This window comes from Bombina bombina, chromosome 10 (genome assembly GCF_027579735.1).
Source record: "Bombina bombina isolate aBomBom1 chromosome 10, aBomBom1.pri, whole genome shotgun sequence".
NCBI lineage: Eukaryota > Metazoa > Chordata > Amphibia > Anura > Bombinatoridae > Bombina > Bombina bombina.
Genome location: NC_069508.1, coordinates 58,137,991 through 58,165,396, shown reverse-complemented (window position 1 = coordinate 58,165,396; position 27,406 = coordinate 58,137,991). Strand labels below are relative to the sequence as shown.

General features: G+C 40.5%; 1 protein-coding gene across 3 annotated transcripts in view; it reads left to right on the top strand.

Moving 5' to 3' along the window:
- The window catches only part of ARHGAP29 (Rho GTPase activating protein 29), a gene marked incomplete in the record, with an annotated part of 410,124 nt that overhangs the window by 379,310 nt on the left and 3,408 nt on the right, over positions 1 to 27,406 (top strand). For all 3 annotated transcript variants that reach the window (XM_053694084.1, XM_053694083.1, XM_053694082.1), the window contains 4 exon segments: positions 2,236 to 2,465; positions 5,839 to 6,133; positions 6,778 to 6,892; positions 7,633 to 7,725. In XM_053694084.1, coding sequence (XP_053550059.1) covers positions 2,236 to 2,465; positions 5,839 to 6,133; positions 6,778 to 6,892; positions 7,633 to 7,725 — 733 coding nt within the window.

Genomic DNA, 27,406 nt, shown 5'->3' with positions numbered 1-27,406 from the left:
CCCATCATAATTTGTATGTCAACTTAGATGTACTTTATATGTGAAAGGACTTTACGTTTTTGGACCTTCAGAGTCCCAAATATATTGTAAGACTGAATATCAACTAAGGATAAAATACACACGTGTACATCACACATCATATAGGTAGACTATAATACAATAATACATGTATGTAGTATAAGATCAGTCGCATGAGTAGCTAACATGGGCATCTAAGATTGAAGTCAGTATGCCCAATACAAGTACTGTGAAAGGCAATAGGGGCTGCTGGGATTTATAGGCAGCACAGTTTAATGTTTTGCAATATAATTAGTAAAAGAATAACTTCTGCTAAATTGAAGCCTAACCAAGGTAATATTACGATCTCAGGGAGAGGAAAGATATTTAACCTTTTACATAACAATAAACAAGATAGGGAAGCATAACACATATAAACCATATATCCCCCAGTTGTCTTTCCACAGCAGCTGCATGAGAGGGAGAGGAACTCCGCTTACCATGCCATCCATATCAACCATGTGTGCTGCTTTTACTTTGCCAATATTTCAGGCATCTCAAGCCCATAGGAGGAGCCTTGCCCCTGCTCTAAAATGCCTGTTGGCCGGTTCTCCACTTCACGGTGAATAATGTCAACCGCAATCCTCAGAGCATTTACAAGTAGCATGGAAAGAGGGTCTCCGCATATGGTGGATGATAGTCCTATGAAGTAGTTGTTCTCAATAGGTGATGTAGTGACTTCCGGCTGAATAACCGTTCATGGCAATGGCGCTTTACCCTCTTGTCTCTTCCTGTATGTCTGCAGTTGGAGTATTGTATATCAGCCGCTGAAGCTGATCCCGCATAGCCTCCTCAAATTCCCTCAGTACTGACTGTAGCACTGCTTGGAGGGCTTCCATTTTAAGCAGGGAGGTAGCTATACAGATGGCTGTCCCAGCCCCCTTGAGTAAGTTCTTTTAGCGTGCATTTGCACGGGGCTCACCTTTGTGCAGCAATGCCGTTTCTCGGTCGGATCCTTCACCCCAAACTAAGTACTTTTATAGTGTCCCAGCAAAGATCAATATTTCTGGAGGTGATTAGGCCAGAGGTTGAGTGCCCTATAGATGCTCGGCCCATGCGTCCATTGCAGCATATAGCAGCATACCTGTAGTAGAAACCTCCACGAGTCAGATCGCCAGCGTGGTTGTGCCGGGTAGGAGCAGACAAACTCCTGAAGATTCAAGTCCCCTCTCGGGGTTCCCCCTAACTTAGTATATGCTCAATGTGACTACCACGCTGGGAACGCTCCGTTATGTTGCATGTCGTCGGTATCATGGAGGGTAATGCCGTCTGTGTCCAAGTAGCACTATAAAGTGAAGCAAGCGCCTCCAGAACCACAAGTAGCATCATTCTGATCGGCAGACGTGCTGGTGCTTACTAGTGCACAAAACTCCTTCTGTAGTGGGGATTTATTTCCATTTCCCACTAACACGGAGCTGAGGACTTATGCGGCCATCTTAGCCCCTGCCAGCTCCGCCCCCCGGGCATTTTTTTTTTATTTGCTTAAAGGGACAGTCTAGGCCAAAATAAACTTTCATGATTCAGATAGAGCATGTAATTTTAAACAATTTTCCAATTTACTTTTATCACCAATTTTGCTTTGTTCTCTTGGTATTCTTAGTTGAAAGCTTAACCTAGGAGGTTCATATGCTAATTTCTTAGACCTTGAAGCCCACCTCTTTCAGATTGCATTTTAACAGTTTTTCACCACTAGAGGGTGTTAGTTCACATATTTCATATAGATAACACTGTGCTCGTGCACGTGAAGTAATCTGGGAGCTGGCACTGATTGGATAGACTGCAAGTCTGTCAAAAGAACTGAAAAAAGGGGCAGTTTGCAGAGGCTTAGATACAAGATAATCACAGAGGTTAAAAGTATATTAATATAACTGTGTTGGTTATGCAAAACTGGGAAATGGGTAATAAAGGGATTATCTATATTTTAAAACCATAAAAATTCTGGTGTAGACTGTCCCTTTAAAGGGACACTAAACCCAATTTTTTTCTGTCATGATTAAGATCGAGCATGCAATTTTAAGCAACTTTCTAATTTACTTATCAGTTTTTCCTCGTTTTCTTGCTATCCAATTTCATTGTTAAAAATACAGCATAAGATAAGTTTTATTCATAAAATATTTGTCTGTATAAATGGTTTCCTCTATATTGAACTGTGGATGATTAACTTTTTTTTATCTTTAGCTTCCAGAGCCATTGATTTTGTTTCGTCTTTACAATGAGCTGATTGGATTGGCCAAAGAAAGCCAGCGGGTCAATGATGAAGTTGAGGCTAAACCAAGTAGTCCAACGTTAAAGCACCAGCAGTCAGGCGTTGAGCTTAACAGAGTCATCATCAAAATAAGAGACCTTCTGAGGCAGTTACCGTTGCCCAATTATAACACCTTACAGTTTTTAGTGGGTCATCTTCACAGGTAAACTGGCTACAACGGTTAGAAACGTGCGGTATGAGAGGATTTGCTTGCTGCTGTGCATTCAGTGGTTTGTAGCAGTATTGTTTATTTAAATTAACAATTAAATGGATATTAGTCATTTTATAGTGGTAATTAATGTGCCATATATCGTGCTCGCCAGTGCTGAGGTCGCCGCTTGTACTCAACATTTTGTTTTACAAGAGAATATATTGTGTTCTTGTCCTGATACATCTGCTGCCTCTGGCTACTTGTTTTACCTGCCTATTGTACCAGCCCTGCCTCTAGCATGTCAGCCCTACCTGCCTATTGTACCAGCCCAGCCTCTAGCTTGTCAGCCGTACCTGCCTATTGTACCAGCCCAGCCTCTAGCATGTCAGCCGTACCTGACTATTGTACCAGCTCTGCCTCTAGCATGTCAGCCGTACCTGCCTATTGTACCAGCCCAGCCTCTAGCATGTCAGCCCTACCTGCCTATTGTACCAGCCCAGCCTCTAGCATGTCAGCCCTACCTGCCTATTGTACCAGCCCAGCCTCTAGCATGTCAGCCCTACCTGCCTATTGTACCAGCCCAGCCTCTAGCATGTCAGCCCTACCTGCCTATTGTACCAGCCCAGCCTCTAGCATGTCAGCCGTACCTGACTATTGTACCAGCCCTGCCTCTAGCATGTCAGCCCTACCTGCTTATTGTACCAGCCCAGCCTCTAGCATGTCAGCCGTACCTGACTATTGTACCAGCTCTGCCTCTAGCATGTCAGCCGTACCTGCCTATTGTACCAGCCCAGCCTCTAGCATGTCAGCCGTACCTGACTATTGTACCAGCCCAGCCTCTAGCTTGTCAGCCGTACCTGCCTATTGTACCAGCCCAGCCTCTAGCATGTCAGCCGTACCTGACTATTGTACCAGCTCTGCCTCTAGCATGTCAGCCGTACCTGCCTATTGTACCAGCCCAGCCTCTAGCATGTCAGCCCTACCTGCCTATTGTACCAGCCCAGCCTCTAGCTTGTCAGCCGTACCTGCCTATTGTACCAGCCCTGCCTCTAGCATGTCAGCCGTACCTGACTATTGTACCAGCTCTGCCTCTAGCATGTCAGCCGTACCTGCCTATTGTACCAGCCCAGCCTCTAGCATGTCAGCCGTACCTGCCTATTGTACCAGCCCAGCCTCTAGCATGTCAGCCGTACCTGCCTATTGTACCAGCCCAGCCTCTAGCATGTCACCCTTACCTGCCTATTGTACCAGCCCAGCCTCTAGCTTGTCAGCCCTACCTGCCTATTGTACCAGCCCAGCCTCTAGCTTGTCAGCCGTACCTGCCTATTGTACCAGCCCTGCCTCTAGCATGTCAGCCGTACCTGACTATTGTACCAGCTCTGCCTCTAGCATGTCAGCCGTACCTGCCTATTGTACCAGCCCAGCCTCTAGCTTGTCAGCCCTACCTGCCTATTGTACCAGCCCTGCCTCTAGCATGTCAGCCGTACCTGACTATTGTACCAGCCCTGCCTCTAGCTTGTCAGCCGTACCTGCCTATTGTACCAGCCCTGCCTCTAGCATGTCAGCCGTACCTGCCTATTGTACCAGCCAGCCTCTAGCATGTCAGCCCTACCTGCCTATTGTACCAGCCCAGCCTCTAGCATGTCAGCCGTACCTGCCTATTGTACCAGCCAGCCTCTAGCATGTCAGCCCTACCTGCCTATTGTACCAGCCCAGCCTCTAGCATGTCAGCCGTACCTGCCTATTGTACCAGCCCAGCCTCTAGCATGTCAGCCCTACCTGCCTATTGTACCAGCCCAGCCTCTAGCTTGTCAGCCGTACCTGCCTATTGTACCAGCCCTGCCTCTAGCATGTCAGCCGTACCTGACTATTGTACCAGCTCTGCCTCTAGCATGTCAGCCCTACCTGCCTATTGTACCAGCCCAGCCTCTAGCATGTCAGCCGTACCTGCCTATTGTACCAGCCCAGCCTCTAGCATGTCAGCCCTACCTGCCTATTGTACCAGCCCAGCCTCTAGCATGTCAGCCGTACCTGCTTATTGTACCAACCCAGCCTCTAGCATGTCAGCCCTACCTGCCTATTGTACCAGCCCAGCTTCATCTCTTTTATATAAGTTAAGTTTTTTCCTCTAAAGCTTCACCTGACCCCTCATGCTCACAGCTTCTTCTCATAGATCAGTAGCTCCTGCACTGTGATACTACAGTATCCTGCTGTGAACTTGTAGTGAACAGATGTACTGTGGGTATAGAGGTTTCCATATATGGGAGCGGTTTGCCTATTTGAGCTTATTGTAGAGCAAATAGAATCAAATGAGACCGAATAAAGAGCACAGTACGGTGTTTTAGCCCTTTTAACTGAAATCATCATAATGTTTGTACATGCAATATCCTGTTTTATTTTACTGGAACATAGTTAAAGGGACATTGTCCTATAAAACGGTCTCCCTTTATTTTTCCCAATCATTCATTTTACCTGTGGCAGTGTTTTAAATTGTTCTTTACCTTTATTTAGTCATTTAAGAAAGCTGCTTTTGCATGTTGAAACATCTATACTGACAATTGCCATACTCTGCAGTATTAGTATAGAAAAGTTACATAAACGAGGCAGAAGTAAAAATCATTATCCCAGTGGGAGGTGGGAAAGACAGAGAGAGAGCCTAGCCCATTTCGAACGGATGTTCAAACAACTGTTTGATTAGAATTTTTTTTTATCTGCCTGCCTACAATATCCCTTTAAAATGTATTACTTTATTTTTGCAAATCCAGTAATTAACACGTGATGAGCCACTGACAAAAGGCTTATATGTGCAGCTACCAATCAGCAGCTAGATCACAGTAGTGCATTGTTGATTCTGTGCCTATCTATGCATGCTTTTCAACAAAGGATACCAAGGGAATTAAAGGGACACTCTACTCCAGAATTTTTGTTTTAAAAAGATAGATAATCCCTTTATTAACCATTCCCCAATATATTACTATACTTTTTACCTCTGTGGTTACCGTGTGCCTCTGCAGACTGCCCCCTTATTTCAGTTCTTTTAACGGACTTGCATTTTAGCCAATCAGTGCCTTCTCATAAGTAACTCCACGGGCGTGAGCACAATGTTATCTATATGGCACATATGAACTAACGCTGTCTAGCACTGAAAAATTATCAAAATGCATTGAGATAAGGGGTGGCTTTCAAGGGCTTAGACATTAGCATATGAGCCTACCTAGGTTTTATCTTTCAACAAAAAATTCCAAGAGAACAAAGCAAATTTGATCATGAAAGTAAATTGGAAAGTTGTTTAAAATTGTATGCTCTAACTTGAAGCTTGAAACTTTAATTTTTGTTTTATTGTCCGTTAAGAGTGTGCATTAAATTTGCATTTTTTTTTTTGTAGAGTCACAGAAGAAGTACAAGAAAATAAAATGTCCGCCAGCAATCTTGGCATTATTTTTGGACCCACTCTCATTAGACCACGCCAAACAGACGCTACAATTTCACTTTCATCTCTTGTGGATTATCCCTATCAAGCACGAATAGTGGAGCTTCTGATAACATATTACGATAAAATATTTGATGTCTCAAGAAACCTGATAAACAGTGAAGAAATTCAACCGGAAAAAATGGATTTACCGGAGGACCGAGAAGCACCACAAATCAGGAAGTGCCAGTCGTTGCCAGTTGGAAAAGATGTAAGATTCCTAATTACGCACAAACTTTGTTTTCTTTTAACATTCTTTTTATTAGAAAGAAAATTACAACAAGGTACATAGTAATAGATACATACACAAAATGCAAATCATCAACAGTGTAATCATCAAATACATTTCCAATACCTTAAAGGGACATTAAACACTTTGAGATGGTAATATAAAATGATAAATCGTATATAAAAAAAAAAAACTCTGCAATATACTTTCGTTATTTATTTTGTCCCCTTTTCTTGTAATTCCTTTCTGAAATTGTGAGCTTTTCAGTTCCTGTTAGAAATGGAAGTACAGAACAGTTATATTCCACACAGTCATTGGCTGCACACTCTAGTGACCTATTTTTAACTGTCCCTAATTGGCCACAGCAGAGAAGGTAACTTAGGCTGCTCCAATTATTTAAGATGCACTAAACTTTAAAAATAAATCTACATGTCATTCTCAGACTAATCTTTTCTTTGAATGCATCATTCTATCTAGCTTTTATTTAGTGTTTAATGTCCCTTTAATAAATTGCCAGACATTTCGTAAATTGATTGCAATATTTTACACACAAATTTTTAGACCAATAATGAGATCTTACTATGACTGAACTTTTTATGTTCTGATTCTACCTTTTCAATTTGTAGGATCTTGTCGTATCCAAGCGCGCAAGCTCTCTGGATGAGACTTCATTACGTTTCCAAGGCATAGAGAGAAATGAAAGTCTAAACCAGAATATGGTTATTATAGAAGAGAAGAATGGCAAGTTTCTTATTTTTGTTTTAAATTTATTTTTGGGGACACACAACCCCAATTTTATTTATTTTTTCATGATAATTTTCCAATTTATTTCTGTTATCAAATATCTCAAAGAAACAAAACAAATTAGAAATTTAAAAAAAAATGGTTGTTCTATCTGAAGCATGACGATTTAATTTTGATGTTACTGCCCCTGTAAAGCTATAGTAAACACATTTTTTATTTTTTTTATGTGTATGTAATGAATCAGCTTTGCAATATATTTTCATGGTTTATTTTGCCCTCTTTCATGTAAATTATATCTAAAAATTGAGCAATTTCTAATTCTCAGATCTTAAAATGCACCTGCTGACTTTTTAACGCGAACTCTGATACATATCTGTCCCTAATTGGCTTTATCAGATAATAACTGCAGAACAATACATTGTATACTAACTTTTTGACTTAGCCTTGTTGGCTGCTGACTAAAGCCCCGATTGGTTGCTCCAAATAAGGTAAATAGTAGGTGGAGTTTGACTATTAAAAAATAATTGCAGTAAAAAGGATGTTGATTTGTTTTAAAAATGTTAAGGCTTGGCTGATATGTTATTCTATAGCAGCACAACAGAAATAACTTGTAATTACAATGTGTTTACTGTCCCTTTTAGGGGGTTAAAATTTATTCTTTTTTTTTCTGATGGGTGTTATATCCCTTTAAATGGGTTTCAATAAAGAGCATTAAAGTAACCACTAATCTTTTGCAGGGCAAAATACTTCTCCAAACGAACATTTTAGATGCAATTCCTCTCCTGATGACAGCACAGTCTTTTCGTTGCACAGTCCTACTGATCAGCCAGGTGAGCGCATTACTTTTCTTATCAGTCTTTATGAATATAAAACGTTAGCGCTGATGAATTTAGCAGCGCCATGTTAAAGGGAAATGCAAAATTAAACTTTCATGATTGTTATATCGTGTTGTTTTAAGACCCTTTCAAATTCACTTCTATTATCGAATGTGCTTTGTTCTCGTGGTATACTTTGTTGAAAAGCATATGTACATATCCTCACCAGCTGCATTGCACTGTTGGGATCTAGCTGATGCCTCTTGTCATTGGCTCATCAGATTTGTTCAGCTAGCTACCCACCAGTGCATTGCTGCTCTTGAGCTAAATTTGCAGGGGTTAAACATATTAGATAATTTTCTTTTTGAACTTTAATATCCCTTTTAAAGGACCAGTCAACACAGTCGATTTGCATAATCAGCAAATGCAAGATAACAAGACAATGCAATAGCACTGAGTCTGAACTTCATATGAGTAGTAGATTTTTTGCTGACAATTTTAAAAGTAATGTCTTTTTCCACTCCCCCTGTACCATGTGACAGCCATCAGCTGATCACGAATGCATACACGTACCATGTGACGGCCATCAGCCAATCACAAATGCATACACGCTTATTCTGCGAATTCTTGCACATGCTCAGTAGGAGCTGGTGACTCCAAAAAAATTAAATATAAAAAGACTGTGCACATTTTGTTAATGGAAGTAAATTGGAAAGTTGTTTAAAATTGCATTCTCTATCTGAATAATGAAAGTTTAATTTTGACTTGTTTGTCCCTTTAAGTGTGATTCAGTCCTTAGTTGAATACTAACAAACATTTTATTTTAAACAAATAATTTCTCTTGTTAAGTGTATCCAGTCCACGGATCATCCATTACTTATGGGATATTAACTCCTCCCCAACAGGAAGTGCAAGAGGATTCACCCAGCAGAGCTGCTATATAGCTCCTCCCCTAACTGCCATTACCAGTCATTCTCTTGCACCCAACGACTAGATAGGATGTGTGAGAGGACTATGGTGATTATATTTAGTTTTATACCTTCAATCAAAAGTTTGTTATTTTATAATAGCACCGGAGTGTGTTATTCATTCTCTGGTAGAATTTGAAGAAGAATCTACCTGAGTTTTTCTATGATTTTAGCCGGAGTAGTTAAGATCATATTGCTGTTTCTCGGCCATCTGAGGAGAGGTAAACTTCAGATCAGGGGACAGCGGGCAGATTAATCTGCAAAGAGGTATGTAGCAGCTTATTATTTTCTGACAATGGAATTGATGAGAAAATTCTGCCATACCGATATAATGTAAACTCAGCCTTAAATGCAGTAGCAGCAACTGGTATCAGGCTGTCATGTATGTATATTTTACACTTCAGTATTCTGGGGAATGGCACTTCACTGGAATTATACTGTGTGCATAAGACTTTAGCCTAATTTGCAGGGACTGGCAACAGGCTCTTTAATAACACTTAATTTATGTTAAACGTTTTTTGCTGGCATGTAAAATCGTTTCATTTTCTGAGGTACTGGGTGAATAAAATGTTTTGGGCATTATTTTTTCCACTTGGCAGTTGTTTTATTTAATTTATGACCGTTTACTGATCTCTCTCACTGTTGTGTGTGAGGGGGAGGTCAAAAAATTCAGTCAGAAGCTCATTGTATTTCCTGCATGATCCGGTTCATCTCTACAGAACTCAGGGGTCTTCAAAACTTGTTTTGAGGGAGGTAATCATTCACAGCAGAGCTGTGAGATTGTAGTTGACTGTGATAAAAAACGTTTATTTCTGTAACTTTTTTTTCTGCTATCCTGGATTTAAAGATCCTAAACAAATTCCTAAGAGTTCCATCGTTCAAAATGGAGACTATTCGGACAATTTTACCCATGATCCAAAAGGGTCAGTACATGACCACAGTGGATTTAAAGGATGCTTACCTTCACATACCGATTCACAAAGATCATTACCGGTATCTAAGGTTTGCCTTTCTAGGCAGGCATTACCAGTTTGTAGCTCTTCCATTCGGATTGGCTACGGCTCCGAGAATCTTCACAAAGGTTCTGTGTGCTCTTCTGGCGGTACTAAGACCGCGAGGAATTGCGGTAGCTCCGTACCTAGACGACATTCTGATACAAGCTTCAAGCTTTCAAACTGCCAAGTCTCATACAGAGTTAGTACTGGCATTTCTAAGGTCGCATGGATGGAAGGTGAACGAAAAGAAGAGTTCTCTCTTTCCACTCACAAGAGTTCCCTTCTTGGGGACTCTTATAGATTCTGTAGAAATGAAGATTTACCTGACAGAAGACAGGTTAACAAAGCTTCAAAATGCATGCCGTGTCCTTCATTCCATTCAACACCCGTCAGTAGCTCAATGCATGGAGGTGATCGGCTTAATGGTAGCAGCAATGGACATAGTACCCTTTGCACGCCTACATCTCAGACCGCTGCAATTGTGCATGCTAAGTCAGTGGAATGGGGATTACTCAGACTTGTCCCCTACTCTGAATCTGGATCAAGAGACCAGAAATTCTCTTCTATGGTGGCTTTCTCGGCCACATCTGTCCAGGGGGATGCCATTCAGCAGGCCGGACTGGACAATTGTAACAACAGACGCCAGCCTACTAGGTTGGGGCGCTGTCTGGAATTCTCTGAAGGCTCAGGGACAATGGAATCAGGAGGAGAGTCTCCTACCAATAAACATTCTGGAATTGAGAGCAGTTCTCAATGCCCTTCTGGCTTGGCCCCAGTTAACAACTCGGGGGTTCATCAGGTTTCAGTCGGACAACATCACGACTGTAGCTTACATCAACCATCAGGGAGGGACAAGAAGCTCCCTAGCAATGATGGAAGTATCAAAGATAATTCGCTGGGCAGAGTCTCACTCTTGCCACCTGTCAGCAATCCACATCCCGGGAGTGGAGAACTGGGAGGCGGATTTCTTAAGTCGTCAGACTTTTCATCCGGGGGAGTGGGAACTTCATCCGGAGGTCTTTGCCCAAATACTTCGACGTTGGGGCAAACCAGAGATAGATCTCATGGCGTCTCGACAGAACGCCAAGCTTCCTCGTTACGGGTCCAGATCCAGGGATCCGGGAGCGGTTCTGATAGATGCTTTGACAGCACCTTGGACCTTCGGGATGGCTTATGTGTTTCCACCCTTCCCGATGCTTCCTCGATTGATTGCCAGAATCAAACAGGAGAGAGCATCAGTGATTCTAATAGCGCCTGCATGGCCACGCAGGACTTGGTATGCAGATCTAGTGGACATGTCATCCTGTCCACCTTGGTCGCTACCTCTGAAACAGGACCTTCTGATCCAGGGTCCCTTCAAACATCAAAATCTAATTTCTCTGAAGCTGACTGCTTGGAAATTGAACGCTTGATTTTATCAAAAAGTGTTTTTTCTGAGTCAGTTATTGATACCTTAATACAGGCTAGGAAGCCTGTTACCAGAAAGATTTACCATAAGATATGGCGCAAATACTTATATTGGTGCGAATCCAAGAGTTACTCATGGAGTAAGGTCAGGATTCCGAGGATATTGTCTTTTCTACAAGAAGGTTTAGAAAAGGGTTTATCCGCTAGTTCCTTAAAGGGACAGATTTCAGCTCTGTCCATTCTTTTACACAAACGTCTGTCAGAAGTTCCGGACGTTCAAGCTTTTTGTCAGGCTTTAGCTAGGATCAAGCCTGTGTTTAAAACTGTTGCTCCACCATGGAGTTTGAACTTAGTTCTTAATGTTTTACAGGGTGTTCCGTTTGAACCCCTTCATTCCATTGATATCAAGTTGTTATCTTGGAAAGTTCTGTTTTTAATGGCGATTTCCTCGGCTCGAAGAGTGTCTGAGTTATCTGCCTTACATTGTGATTCTCCTTATCTGATTTTTCATTCAGACAAGGTAGTTCTGCGTACTAAACCTGGGTTCCTACCTAAGGTGGTCACTAACAGGAATATCAATCAAGAGATTGTGGTTCCATCTTTGTGTCCTAATCCTTCTTCGAAAAAGGAACGTCTGCTACACAATCTAGATGTAGTCCGTGCCCTGAAATTTTATCTACAGGCAACTAAGGATTTTCGACAAACGTCTTCCCTGTTTGTCGTTTATTCTGGTCAGAGGAGAGGTCAAAAAGCTTCGGCTACCTCTCTCTCCTTTTGGCTTCGTAGCATAATACGGTTAGCCTATGAGACTGCTGGACAGCAGCCTCCTGAAAGAATTACAGCACATTCTACTAGAGCTGTGGCTTCCACTTGGGCCTTTAAGAATGAGGCTTCTGTTGAACAGATTTGCAAGGCTGCAACTTGGTCTTCTCTTCATACTTTTTCCAAATTTTACAAATTTGACACTTTTGCTTCTTCGGAGGCTGTTTTTGGGAGAAAGGTTCTTCAGGCAGTGGTTCCTTCCGTATAAAGAGCCTGCCTGTCCCTCCCGTCATCCGTGTACTTTAGCTTTGGTATTGGTATCCCATAAGTAATGGATGATCCGTGGACTGGATACACTTAACAAGAGAAAACATAATTTATGCTTACCTGATAAATTTATTTCTCTTGTAGTGTATCCAGTCCACGGCCCGCCCTGTCACTTTAAGGCAGGTAATTTTTCCATTAAACTACAGTCACCACTGCACCCTATGGTTTTCCTTTCTCTGCATGTTTTCGGTCGAATGACTGGTAATGGCAGTTAGGGGAGGAGCTATATAGCAGCTCTGCTGGGTGAATCCTCTTGCACTTCCTGTTGGGGAGGAGTTAATATCCCATAAGTAATGGATGATCCGTGGACTGGATACACTACAAGAGAAATAAATTTATCAGGTAAGCATAAATTATGTTTTTACTGTTATGAAATTGCTTAAGTACACTTCATAATCAAATATTTTGCCAAAGTAATACTGATATTAACAAGGAGCCCACCAAAAACATTTTTTTTTTTTTTTTTAAATAGGAGATTTCAATTTAGAAACTAAATTAATGGTTCACCTGCTTTGAGCGTGCAACAAAGCATTTAGAGTAGTTGAACTTAAAGGGACAGCCAAGTCAAAATTACATTTTCATGATTCACATAGGGCATGCAATTTTGAACAACTTTCCAATTTACTTTTATCATCAAATTTGCTTTGTTCTCTATGTATTCTTTGTTGAAGGGACATAAAAAAAATCTTTCATGATTCAGATAGAAAATGCACTTTTAAAAACCTTCCAATTTATTTCTATTATCATTTTTCTTTTTCTTGTTATCCTTTGTTGAAAAGCAGGAAGGTGTCTGCAGTTCTATATGGCAGCAGTTTTAGAACAATGTTATACATTAGCAAGAGCACTGGATGGCAGCTCTATTTCCTGTCATGTATTGCTTCAGGCATGTGCACGCTAGATATCTAGATATCTTTTCAACAAAGAATAACAAGAACAAATCAAATAGAAGTAAATTTTAATCTTTTTTTTTTTTTTTTTTTAGAATTGTATTCTCTATCTGAATCATAAGACAAAAATTTTGGGTTTCTTGTCCCTTTAATACGATTGACAGAGCTCCTAACCAGTGTTGCCTTTAAGGCCATATTTTGTGAGCGGCCCAGCAGTGAAACGGTTAAGGGAAATTCAGAAAAGTAAAAGTGAGAGTCCCAAATATAATAATTCAAACAAAGTTAAGAAAAAAATACTTTCTCTTCCCGCTGCTATCTGTAATACAAACATAGCTTACCGGACCAGTCTATTAGTATGGTTAACAAAAATTACAATTCAATAAGTAAAATTCACTATAGAATATGGATACAGTGTTTCTTTTAAGATGTTACAAATCGTTTATAGATATAGATATACACAATCTTTAAAAAATAAATACAATATTAAAACAAAAAATTAAACGTGTAAATAATCTACTACTCTACTTGCCTGGCTAGGACTGTATCCATACAACGCGTTTCAGGGCTCCCTCCCCCTTCCTCAGGTGTTAGTTAAAAAGGAACCATACCTTGTGGCCTGTATTATTTTTAGTGTTTCCTAACTGCAGGGTGTGCTTCCCTAATTAACAGTCTCACTGCTGGACCGCTCACAAAATGTGGCCTTAGAAGAAACACTGCTCCTTACCATGCTGAATGTTGCAGTATTGTCACTATGTGGGTGCTCTGCTTTACTGCCCTTCCCACATCTTTCCTTACAAATGTCCTGGTCACTAAAATGAAACCAGGGACCACCCCAAACCCCGCCCACACTCTTCACAACTGCTCCCCCTAAATGAAATGGATATGCCCTCAAGTCTCCCACGCACACTGCCTTGGCCTGACAGTTGCAGAAGGTACAATGCCTTGCAAAAGTATTCACCCCCCTTGGCATTTTTCGTGTTTTGTTGCCTCACAACCTGGAATTAACATGGATTGTTTGAGGATTTGCATCATTTAATTTACAGAACATGCCCACAACTTTGAAGATGTTGTGTTTTTTTTTTGTGTGTTTTTTTATTGTGAAGCAAACAACAAATAGGACAAAATAATAGAAAATGTCAATGTGCATAACTATTCGCCCCCCTAAAATCAATACTTTGTAGAGCCACCTTTTGCGGCAATCACACCTCCAAGTCACTTTGGATAAGTCTCTATGAGCTTGCCACATCTTGCCACTGGGATTTTTGCCCATTCCTCCTTGCAAAACTGCTACAGCTCCTTCAAGTTGGAAGGTTTGCGCTTGTGAACAGCAATCTTTAAGTCTGACCACAGATTTTCTATTGGATTAAGGTCTGGGCTTTGACTAGGCCATTCCAACACATTTACATGTTTCCCCTTAAACCACTCAAGTGTTGCTTTAGCAGTGTGTTAGGGGTCATTGTCCTGCTGGAAGGTGAACCTCCGTCCTAGCCTCAAATCACGCACAGAGTAGTACAGGTTTTGCTCAAGAATATCCCTGTGTTTAGCACCATCCATCTTTCCCTCAACTCTGACCAGTTTCCCAGTCCCAGCTGCTGAAAAACATCCCCACAGCATAATGCTGCCACCACCATGTTTCACTGCGGGGATGGTGTTCTTTGGGTGATTTGATGTGTTGGGTTTGCGCCAGACATAGCATTTTCTTTGATGGCCGAAAAGTTCAATTGTAGTCTCATCAGACCAGAGCACCTTCCTCCATACATTTTGGGAGTCTCCCACATGCCTTTTCGCAAACTCAAAAAGTGCCATTTTGTTTTTTGCTGAAAGTAATGGCTTTCTTCTGGCCACTCTGCCATAAAGCCCAACTCTATGGAGCGTACGACTTATTGTTGTCCTATGTACAGATACTCCAGTCTCTGCTGTGGAACTCTGCAGCTCCTCCAGGGTTACCCTAGGTCTCTGTGCTGCCTCTCTGATTAATGCCTTCCTTGCCCGGTCCGTGAGTTTTGGTGGGCGGCCGTCTCTTGGCAGGTTTGCTGTTGTGCCATGTTCTTTCCATTTGGTTATGATAGATTTGATGGTGCTCCTGGGGATCATCAAAGATTTGGATATTTTTTTATAACCTAACCCTGACTTGTACTTCTCAACAACATTGTCCCTTACTTGTTTGGAGAGTTCCTTGGTCTTCGTGGCAGTGTTTGGTTAGTGGTGTTGCAGCCTCTGGGGCCTTTCAAAAAAGGTGTGTCTATGTAATGACAGATCATGTGACACAGGTGGACAACATTTCACTAATTATGTGACTTCTGAAGGTAATTGGTTGCACCAGAGCTTTTTATGGGCTTCATAACAAAGGGGGTGAATACATACGCACATGCCAATTTTCTGTTTTCTGTTTCTAAAAAATAGTTTTATGTATATATTTTTCTCATTTCACTTTACCAACTTAGACTATTGTGTTCTGATCCATCACATAAAATTCATATTAATAAAACATTGAACTTAAGGCTGTAATGTAACAAAATAGGTAAAAAGTCAAGGGGGGTGAATACTTGTATATGGCAAATGTGAGGAGTATACATTCAAGCAAAGCGCAATAGCTTATTCTGCTTTAGACCCTGCTCCTTTCCAAGAGAGCTTAATGAGGTTGGCTCAGATTCAAACACTGCTACCCTATTAAAGTGAAAGTTTGTACACTATTGAAACAAATAAAGGGGACTTTCATTCATGAAGTATAAGATACATCATGTAGAAAACTCCTTTATTTGTTTCAACCGATTGCCGTTCTTAGCTGCTACAGCAGCCCAAGGCTACAAATTTTTTTTGCTATGAGGTGACCTTTTCACCTCTTAGCCAAAAGCCGTGCGGTAAATCCGGATTTGCGCCCATTTGTTTCAATAGTCAATCCTAGCGTTTGTACAAGATGTACGATCCTGAGCCTACCTCAATATGCTGTCACGGAAAGGAGTTAATGTTTTAACAAAGAATACCAAAAGAAAGACTTACATTTGATAGTACAGCACACTATTTTAAAAAAAAAATCCACTTTATTTATTTGACTTATAGGCCTCTTTAATATGAAGCCTTTCTAAACAAGTGTAATGAATGCAGGAAATTCCAAGGAATTTCACAAATGATTGAATTATGTATAATTATCAGTTCATTGCGTCAGTATTTTTCAACTCCAGTCTCCAGCGCACACTAACAGGCCATGTTATCATGATATCTGAGCTAAAGCACAGGTCAAATAATTAGCTGATAGGTGAGAGCTTCTTAGTAACCATGGTTACCGATCAGCTGATTGTTTTACCTGTGCTTTAGTTTAGATATCCTGAAAATCTGACCCATTAGTGTGCCCTGAGGAGATAAAAATACTTAAGCAAAGAGAAAGGAGAAGCCAGACCTTTGAGTTTATATCAGTAGAAGAGATATAATCCTAAAAAAATAGTAGAAAGGCTCCCAAGCTTGCAATCTGAAAGAGAAGTATAAGAAGAAAAAAAACAGCACCTAAACTTGCAATCTGTGTATCACTTTCTACAAAGTACGTTACCATATTATTCCTGTCGAAAAGCTTTATATAGTTAGAGAGAAGCGGTGAAGCTTAAATAAATGGTCAATGAGTTGTATTAAAAGTCACTGAGTAAGGGTGATTGATGTGTGAAGTTAAGCCCTAGGGGCAAGTTTAGGATTGATTGATGTGTGGTCAAGCCCTACTGAAAGTGTTTGAAAATAGGGAGTAGGTGTGTACAGTTTCTGTGTATTGAAAGGAGTAGAGAGATTAAGTGAATTGTCACAATTGAAGTTAACTGAAGCCTGGTACCAGCTCTGAGAGTTGCAGTTGAATCTAATTCTGTAGATGTTTTCTTTTGTAAATAATGGATGGAAGATTGGGGGTGGGGGGGGTAGGCATGATGGTTGGTTGGTTGGTTGCTTTCTAAGTGAATATAGTTCTTAGATGTCTCTGTATGTTGCAGCTTTACTAAGTTGAATGTAGATCTGTACAGAGACAGGATGAATCAAAAGAAGGAATTTGCTGGCTGAGCTTACATATGGGTAACGAGCTTGAGGGGAAGACAAGATCAGTAAAAACAAAGAGATAGTGGAAGAGGGTTGTGTTATTTACAGTCCTTTTGATAAAATATATTGTAGGGCATAAATATGCCTGGCAGCCATTATTTAATGGCCGGTTCTTAAAGGGACATGCAACCCAAATTTTTTCTTTCGCGATTTAGAAAGAGAATACAATTTTAAATAACTTTCTAATTTACTTATATTATCTAATTTGCTTCATTTTCTTGATATTCTTTGCTGAAAAGCATATATAGATAAGCTAAGTAGCTGCTGATTGGTGGTTGCACATAGATGCCTCTTGTGATTGCCTCACACATGTGCATTGCTATTTCTTCAACAAAGAATTTCTTAAAAAATGAAACAAATTAGATAATAGAAGTAAATTGGAATGTTTAAAATTGTATTCTCTATCTGAATCATGAAATAATTTTTGGGGGTTTAGTGTCCCTTTAAGGGGATATTATCAAAATTAATTGTACGAGTGAATTTTAAATTTAGAATTGGAGAATTTTTAAAATATTCTTCTATTAGCAAAAAACACATTTTGGTAAAACCTATTACTACTTCAGCTGCATAAAAAACATATACTGTGCATGCCCCTTGCGCTATTATTCAAATACAATGACATATGTGAGAGCTGGCAGTGGCTTGTAAGTCACAAATTATGTCTTTACTGATGCACAACAAACCATTTTTTTTTTATTCTGGTGCACACGGCACTTGTATCACATGTGTGTGAATTCTGCTAAAAACTGTATAACTTTACTAGAACCTAATAGAAATATATTGCAAAATTCTTCTATTCAATTTTAAAATACATTCCTAAACATTCCAATTTTGCCCATGATGTCCCTTTAAGGGAACGTTAAACTAATAAAATGGTTTATCATGTATATCAGATTTGGCCAACTGGTGGCCCACGGGCCACATGCAGACCTCTGCACTGATTTTTGTGGCCCCTGGAAAAAAAAAACAGAAATAAGAATATGTGCCATAGTTTTTGTGGTCCTAGAAAAACAGAATGCACAAACTAAAATGTAATTTGTGCTTTGGAGACTTATGGTGGGTGGGTGGTCTTCAGACCAGAGACCACAATTGAGCAGAGCCCTCTGGAAGGAAGAACAGCAGAGAGAGAGTACCCCGAAACCTTACTAGACATTTTTAGTTAATATATTATTTTTGCATTTAATAGCAATACATTTATATATCAGTGTATTCACAGTAATCTGTTGGTATTCTACAGCTGTAGGATACCACAGTAATTTCATGTCCCATTAATGCAATGTATTGTCCCTCTAAAGGTGAAGACATTCAATTATTGATGGGTAAAATCTGATTTTTAACTTCTATTTATAGACTTTCTAGCCATCTAAGGGCTGCACAGGTCTTATTCATTTTGACTTCTCCCCTGAGGAATTTCACTGTTTTCTGCATTAAATGCGACAGACCTAATGGACTATTGTGTGATTAGCTGTTACAGTAGAGTCTGTGAAATATTCAAAATTTATATTTGTTAAGAATTAGTAGCAACTTTTTTTATTTAAAAGTGCATTAGTTATTTTCTTCTTACACGGGAAAAGTCCACAGCTGCATTCATTACTTTTGGGAAATACAGAACTTGGCCAATTGGAGGAGGCAAAGACACCCCAGCCAAAGGCTTAAATACCTCCCTCACTTCCCTCATCTCCCAGTCATTCTTTGCCTTTCGTCACAGGAGGTTGGCAGAGAAGTGTCAGAAGTTCGAGATAGTCTCTTATGGAGGGTAGTACTCTTTGTGAGACCATCCCGACTCATATTAACAGCTCCTTGGTAATCAGCGTTGACAAGTTTCACTGCCTACCTTTATTCACTCAAGTCGGTCACACTTGCAGAGCAGGGCCGTGTTCCTGTTCCACAGCATAGATTCCGGTAAAATCGTTTAATTTTATTTCGATATGTGAATGTAATGTTAACAAAAGAAGGTAGGGTCCCAGTGGGGCTCCTTTTATCTTAATATTGAATCTTGGTTTAATATCTCCTGGGAGGGTTTTTTTGAACAGGGGGGACTTTAATCGTGTTTGTTATATGGTTCTATCTGCTAATGTGTAGTAACACCTAAGCTCACAGCTTTTACGGAACATAAGGGCCTTATCTTAATGACGCAATCTCTCGAGATTGCGCAACATTTTTTTGTGACTGGCACGGTGCACCTGATGACATTTGCGGTTATGTTTGTTTCTTACTTCCGTGTGCGACAGAGAGAGTCTAGCTCGTGGGTTGTCTGGTTCACAGGAGGTGGTGAGTACCCCAGCCATTGGGGGTGTAAAAAGGGTGCCAGCTGGTTTTTGAAATTTTTGTAATCCCAAGATTATGGAGGATTCGGATATTTTAGACACGGATGTCTCCAATACAGAGAATGTGTCTTGTGATGAATATGAAATTGCCCGGGTAATCAATGCCCATCAGTTATGTTCCGATTGCCGTTCTAGAGTACTCTCTTCTCCCAAATCTTAGAGTGCGTGAAGCCATCCACCTCCGAGGTTTCCTTGAGGCGTGTGCCCCAGACCCTTTCTCAGCTATGCAAGCAGGTGTCCCTATGGTCTTTACTCCTCCGGAGGGTGGCTTGTTTCCTCCAGAGGTTACGGCACAGTTCCGCATGGCCATTTCTATGACGCTGTCTCATTTATATCTGCCAAGTGAAATATTTCTAAAATACTGTCTGTGTTCTGTTAACCAGGGCCTGTCGAGGGCCGAGGGATCTGAGGCCTTAGATGCTGGATGGCAAATTGGATGCAACGTTTGGGTGAATGGGGCTTCTGATCGGCTGGTTCCATTGGCGTTCTCATTCACCTTGGGCGTTCACCCGATGGGTGCTGCCTTTATTTTATTTTTGATCCGGATGGATGTGTTTATTTTGTTTTTCTTAAGCTCATGCCTGTTAGATTTCTGTTGTTGCGAACGTTCTCCTCTGGAACTGATACTTGCGATTTTGTGGTCGCGTGGGCACTTCCATGGAAATTGTGCACTTTTTGAATAATAGAATTATGTTTTCTAAGTTCATTTATTGATCCTTCTGGTTGAATTTCCCTGGACCTTGGACAGTTCTGCAGTGTCCTTTTACCAGACAGGTACTGGTCGGACGCGTTTCTGCTGTTGCCTGGGTTCATGTCACCCTCGTGGTGCTGATTTAATCCTGTCAGATTCTGAATGTCACCTGGCCTATTGATATGGACTCCGGGCTCGGATCCTATTTCGAACTATGAGGCCTAGTGTGTAGATACGCCTCTGAATGGTTGTGAGTACCGATCTAAGGTTGGCCTTTTCTGGCTACTCGCCTGGGATACGAATCTGTCTTTTCAGACGTTGTCATGGTTCTTTCAGGTTCCTGGGGACTCAGAACCATAGTTTCCATTCTTTTGGAGTTGGGAGATATGAATGACCTATGTGGTCTAATGTTCCGAGTGGTGAACGATTTACATTTTCACTTGAGGTTCTTCCGGATGCTGACTCTTTAACCTAATAAATATTTTCTTGCGGTGGCGGAGTCTCCTTCCTTCCTGCCTTGGGTGGGTCATCATGGAGGGTGGTTACGTCTAACTCACTGGGATGGCAAGCAAGGTTTAGGGTTCACATTCACCTTAAGGTGTTGGTGGTTACCTTGCCAGCATGTGCAACACGTGGTTACGCTTGTCTACAAGATTTTTCCTTGTTATCCAGGAACACTGGGTGCCGAATTCTTAAACTGTTCAGGAGTTCTTTCAGACTTTTGGGTTTGTGGCTGTTACTAGATCGCCAAGTCTACAGACTTTCGATGGTGCGCTCCTAATCATAGGAGGCAGCTTAGGGTTCCTCAGGAACTTAGATCTTTCGATCAATTCCGTTTTTGAGGACTCTAGCCTAGGACCATGTCTCTCCCTGGATGGGTGTGTACGGTTCGGTCTCACCTTAGGTGTTTGTGTTTCCGTGTGCCTCTCTGAGGGGGGCGGGGCTCTGTTTCTCATGGAAGATGCCTATTTGCCTGTGGCTTAGGTTCTAGGTCTCTGACGGGTCCCTACTGGTCTTCTGGCGGACTTGATGTTTCTTGTAGTCTTTCAACTGGGTTGGCGATATGGCTGAGGAGTCTCGCCTTTATTATAGGGTGGTTTCTGTTGCTTTAGTCTCCTTCTCTTCTAGAGTGGGGAATGGGTTCTCCTGGTTCAGAGTTACCTTAGTATCTGTGGCGACCTGTGGGTCCTTATTTTCTTACCTTGTAAGGGTTTTTCCCTTCTTGCATTTTCAGAATCCTAGAAAGGGAGATGTGGAGTAGTAACTGGTTCCACCATTCCTGCAGCAGGAGGCTGGGGGTTTGAACCCTGATTGGGCTCCTGTTAAATGTTGGATTCTGATATTTAGTTGCTGGGGGTCTGAGAACCCTCTTCCCTTGGGAAGTGTTCCTCTTTAGGGATGACAGCAGTGTAGGGAGTCTAGTACCCGAGCACAAAGTCTGTCCTGACTCACGGTAGCATGCCGTTTGTAGTAGCGGTCAAAGTTCTACTCGGGGGCTTTGCTCCTCGTAGATCCTTCCTTTTAATCTTCCAGAGGTCTGGGACTCTTGTCTTCGGTCTTTGACTAGCCTTTGGGCTGGGACTATTACACTGAAGGGAAGGTCGGGGATCGGTTAATCTATGCAGTGTTGACAGTTTTCTTCTAGAGTCTGTCCTCCCCTTCGGTGGGAGGACTTTTGATGTCCTCCTTCTCTTTTCTACCAGTGTCTGGTGCTGGGTGGGGACGCTCCTTGGAGCCCGGTATTCGGAGGGCTGTTGTTTAGTTTTGGAAGGTTTGCAGTTTGAAACCAGCTACAGCTATTTGCACTTTGAATGTGTGCTAGCAGGCTTTAAGACGCCTTTCGGTGGTTTGGGTTCCACGATGTCTGAGTCAGCTTTCCTACCTGGAAGCTGGTCATTGAGCGTTTCTGTTCAGATGGTTTGGTGTTCTCTTGGAGAGCTCTTTGCTAACTGCTTGGATAGTTATCCTATTGCTGCTGTCTATACTGTCTAGCCTGCAGATTTTGATCTGATACGAGGCAACAGGGAACTCATGTTTTTCTGCAGTACCTTATGGTATGGTACTGTGTCAGGGATATGAGGGTGTCCCTCGAGTCCTCTTTGGGACGCGTTTCCCTGAGTATGGATTTTTTTTTATCAAGTCCTTGTGTTTCTAGGGAGTTCGTCTTCCTGGGCGCTACTATTGCAAGACAACAGTGGGTTGTTCTATGTTTGTTGAGCTGTGTGGAATGATCCTTTGGATTTCTTCTGGGAATCTGTTCTCCCTTTTGAGGCAGGTAGCGTTCCTTGTCTTTCGGACGGGTACTCTTCATGAGAGTCGAGAACTGTGCCTGACTCCTCGGTGGCTGTTTGTGCTCGACGGACTCTGGGACTGAGTGGCCTCTAGCTCGGCTTCCTGGTGGTGTAACTAATGTGCAGTTACTTGGGCTTCAGGTTTTTTTCCCATGTTTATATTTTTATAGGGTGTCGGATAATTTCAGGCTGTGGTGCCTTTTGAAGGGGCTGCCTTTTTGTACCCACCCGTTGTTTTCATTCAGTGTCCTCTAGCTTGGGTATTGTTTTCTCAAAAGTAATGATTGCAGCGGTGGACTCTTCCCGTTTAAGAAGAAAAACATAAATTATGCTTACCTGATCATTTTCTTTTCTTCTAACGGGGAGAGTCCACAGCTCCCGCCTGTGTTTTGTCTATAAGGCGGCAGTAATTTTTTTGTTCTTCTGGCAACTTTTTTTCACCCTTATATTTCTCCTACTGTTCCTTGTTCCCTTGGCAGAATGACTGGGGGATGAGGGAAGTGGGGGAGGTATTGTCTTTGCCTCCTCCTGGTGGACAGGTTCTGTATTTCCCAAAAGTAATGAATGCAGCTGTGGACTCGATACATCACAAGAGAAATAAATTTATCAGCTAAGCATAAATTATGTTTTTTTAATATATGCACAGTATATATCTACAATAAATGTTCTGCAGCGCAAGCTATCTACATCCAAAATAAATGCTTTAAAAATATTTTATTAGCTAAAGCTGCATTGTTTTACAGTCAAGGGATAAACCCTTGTAATGTCTTTTTGAGAATGTTTATATCATCACATTTGCTTTGCCCAGTTTTGGACAGATATAAATAAGCTGTGCAGTGGGAAAACTACAAAAGTTAACCACATAATAACAAAATATGACATTTTTGAAACGACACACGATTAGACAATATTTAGGGAAAACAATTTTAACATTTCCCTCAGCCCTTTTTAAGATTTAATAGTCAACTTTTAATTTTCATGGTTTAACCTGATCTTGCAATTTAAAAAAAAAAATACAATTCTCTAAAATGTAATTATTTGATCAAATGTCCTTTGTACTCTTTGTATTCTTTGAAGAGTAAACCTAGATGGGCTCATGATTATACACATCTCTTCAGCACTCTATGGCTGCAGTGTGCAATAATGTATAACATTACTACAAACATTGCTGCAACCACTGAGAGTGCTAGAGAGACATGCACACTCCTGAACTCCTAAGAGCCTACCTAGGTTTTCTGTTCAGCAAAGGATAGCCTCCCCCCCCCCCCATAATTATATGTCCCAGTGTTGGCTAACCTGATGTTTTGGAACTACATTTCCCATGATGTTCAACTAGACTGCAGAGTGCCTTAGCATCATGGGAAATGTAGTTTTAGAACATCTGGGGGTGCCACATTTAGCCATCAATGCTCTATCCAAACTAAGAAAGCTTAAAGGGTTTATGAGACCTAATTTGTTATTTTGCGATTCAGATAGAGCATGTGATTTTAAATAATTTTCCAATGTACTTCTATTGTTAAATGTGATTCGTTCTCTTGGTATCCTTTGTTGAAGAAGCAGCAATGAACACATCTGGTTAACCAATGACTAGAGGCTTTTATGGTAAGCCACTAGTCAGCAGCTAGCTCCCAGTAATGCATTGCTGCTCCTTAGCCTACCTAGGTATGCTTTTTCAACTAAGGATACGAAGAGAATGAATAAAATTAGATAATAGAAGTACATTGGATAGTGGTTTAAAATCTCATGCTCTATCTGAATCGTGTAAGAAACTATTGGAATTCATGTCCCTTTAATTTTTACTTTAAAGGGACACTGAACCCAATTTTTTTCTTTCATGATTTAGCTAGAGCATGCAATTTTAAGCAACTTTCTAATTTACTCCTATTATTAATTTTTCTTCGTTCTTTTGCTATCTTTATTTGAAAAAGAAGGCATCTAAGTTTTTTTTTTTTTTGGTTCAGACCTCTGGACAGCATGTTTCTATTGGTGGATGAATTTATCCACCAATCAGCAAGGGCAACTCAGGTTGTTCACCAAAAATGGGCCGGCATCTAAACTTACATTCTTGCATTTCAAATAAAGATAACAAGAGAATGAAGAAAATTTGATAATAGGAGTAAATTAGAAAGTTGCTTAAAATGTCATGCTCAATCTGAATCACAAGAAAGAAAATTGGGTTTAGTGTCCCTTTAACCCCTTGAGTGCTAACGACGGCTCTGAGCCGTCAGAGTTTCCCACTCTGGTGCTAACGACGGCTCAGAGCCGTCGCTAGCACTCTCCCACATTGAGGGAGATCTGGGGGCTCCCACCCGCTCCTACCCTGGCGATCAGACCTGCATAGTGACAGGCATCGCCGGGCTTCCCGTTTTGTGCGGTGACGTCACACGCATTGACGTGATGACGTCACCGCGCAACTTTATTAACAAACTGACAATACAAAGTATAGGGAAAGGGGGCATGCTGCTTAGACGCCTGTATCTCAGGCATCTAAGCAGCTACAGACCCCCAAGACACAATTGGAAAGGTAATTGCACCTTTCCAATGATGCAAGTCTTGGGGATCTGAAAAAAAATATATAAAAGTTAAAACAAAATTTTTTTCAAAAATTAAAAAAAAAACAAAAAAACCTTCAATCACCTTAGCACCCAGGTGGGAAAGTGCTTAGCACTCAAAGGGTTAAAGTCAAATTTAAAAAAAACTTTCCAATTTTAAATGTATTACAGGGAATGTTGGTGATAACGTTTTAAGAATTGAATTGTGTCCTTGCTACAGAAGATCATTTTCATAAAAAGTCTGATCATTTCTATTTAGTAAATGTAAAAATAAATGTCGTCATGCATTTAAAAAAAAAAATCAAATGCTTCCCAATAGTGTAATGAAACACTTGGTCGTGTTTTGACTGTAATCTACTGTAGATGCGGTTTGTTATCTTGGTGATTTTGCAGAGCACAGAGTGGAACTGTTTATATAGTGTTGTCTATTAAACTGCAGGTGTAGGGGGTGGAAAATTCCAGCACACAGTATGGAAACTCTGTAAAAACACTGATCATAGCGACGTGTACAGACTTCTGGTAAATATTTGTAACGCTGTAATGCAGGAAACCTTTATTATTTTTTATCGTTGTGCGATATATATATGTAATGGGTACATGAGCGCCTTACTGTGATTACATATTCAGCTTGAGGTACTTTTGAGGTGCGTTTTATTTCCGCAGGGAACACACACAGTGTAATTACACAAGGGATCCTCATTCAGTAGGTTTATGTGAATTAAAGGGATAGTGTACTGTGATTTTTTTTTTTTTCTTCTTACTCCCTGTTCCTAATAATCCATTTTACCTGCTGGGGCATTGGGCTCTCTGTATATAGAGAGATAAGATAAGGAGGAATGTGTGTAAATAATTAGAGAGAAGCTAATGAGCTCTGATTTCCCTGAAAGCTCAGCCCATTTGATTGGGCTATGGTTTCAAATAGCAGAGATATATACACAAATATACCTAAAGAAGTAATTTCCCCTACATTTTAAACTCTGCAGCTGTTATACCAACTCATTGGAAAACAGTTTTACAGTATACTGTCCCTTAAAAGCGACACCAAAGTTATTTTTTATGTAAATGCAAAGTATACATCATCAATTGTGTAATAACATAGTAACATAGTAGATAAGGTTGAAAAAAAGACCGAAGTCCATCGAGTCCAACCTATACAAATCTAAAATACTTACAAAAAGCTCCAGTTAAGCTTAAATAACCCCACTAAAAGGTGACCCATTTAATACTTGCAATCATATCCATGAATTTTGTTTATATACAGATATGTATTCAGACTATTTTTAAATGTATCTAGGGTATGGGCATTCACTACCTCCTTTGTTAATGAGTTCCACAATATTAATGCTCTTACAGTGAAATAATGTTTCTGTTGCAGGAGATTAAATCTCCTTTCCTCCAACCTTAAATTGTGACCTCATGTCAGAAACAATTTTCTTGGAATAAACAGAGCTTCTGTCATCTCTGTATATGGGCCTTGAATATATTTATATAAAGTAATCATGTCACCTCTCAATCACCTTTTTTCTAAAGAAAACAGACCCAGTTTGGCTAGCCTCTCCTCATAGGTTAAATTCTCCAATCCCCTTATTAGCTTTGTGGCCCTTCTCTGAACATTTTCTAATTCTTGCAATATCTTTTTGTGCGATCGGTCCTCAGAACTGCACTCCTTACTCAAGGTGAGGTCTTACCAGGGATTTATATAGTGACAGAATTATGCTTTCCTACCTTGAATCAATGCCTCTTTTAATACATGCTATTATCTTATTAGCCTTTGAAGCCGCTGCCCTGCATTGTGCACCCATCTACATATAAAATAAGTTTTTTAAAATAATTGGAAACTTGCAAACCTCTGTACATTACATTAGGAAAGTGGCCATCAATAGTAAACCACTTATAAATATATTCACTGGAGTTTTCCTTATCTTACTTGATTATAGCCAATGAGGACTAGCTATAAATATGTTTGTGCACTGCTCTAAGCAATCACAGTGTAGTATGTATCCTGGAGAATTTTATATAAAATATTTAGTTATGCATAATGAAACACCTTTACAATATATTTTCATATTGTTTTACCTCCATGTAGTTTATCTCTTAAAATACAGCAATTTCTAACTCTTTGACCTTGAAATGCACCTGTTTAATATCAAGGTTAGTCCTGCCACATATCTATCCCAACTTGGCTAAAACAATTCACTTTATACTAACTTTACAACAGTGGCTAGCTTTGTTGTCTGCAGACTTAAATGACCACTAAATACAGTAGAATTACATAATTAACAAGTGCATAATAAACAGACAATGATTTAACACCTACTCTGAATTTTAAATAAGCAGATTTTTTTTCTGACAAATGTAATTTTTTTCTCCCATTTCCGGCCCCCTGTATCATGTGACAGCCTTCAGCCAATCACAGAC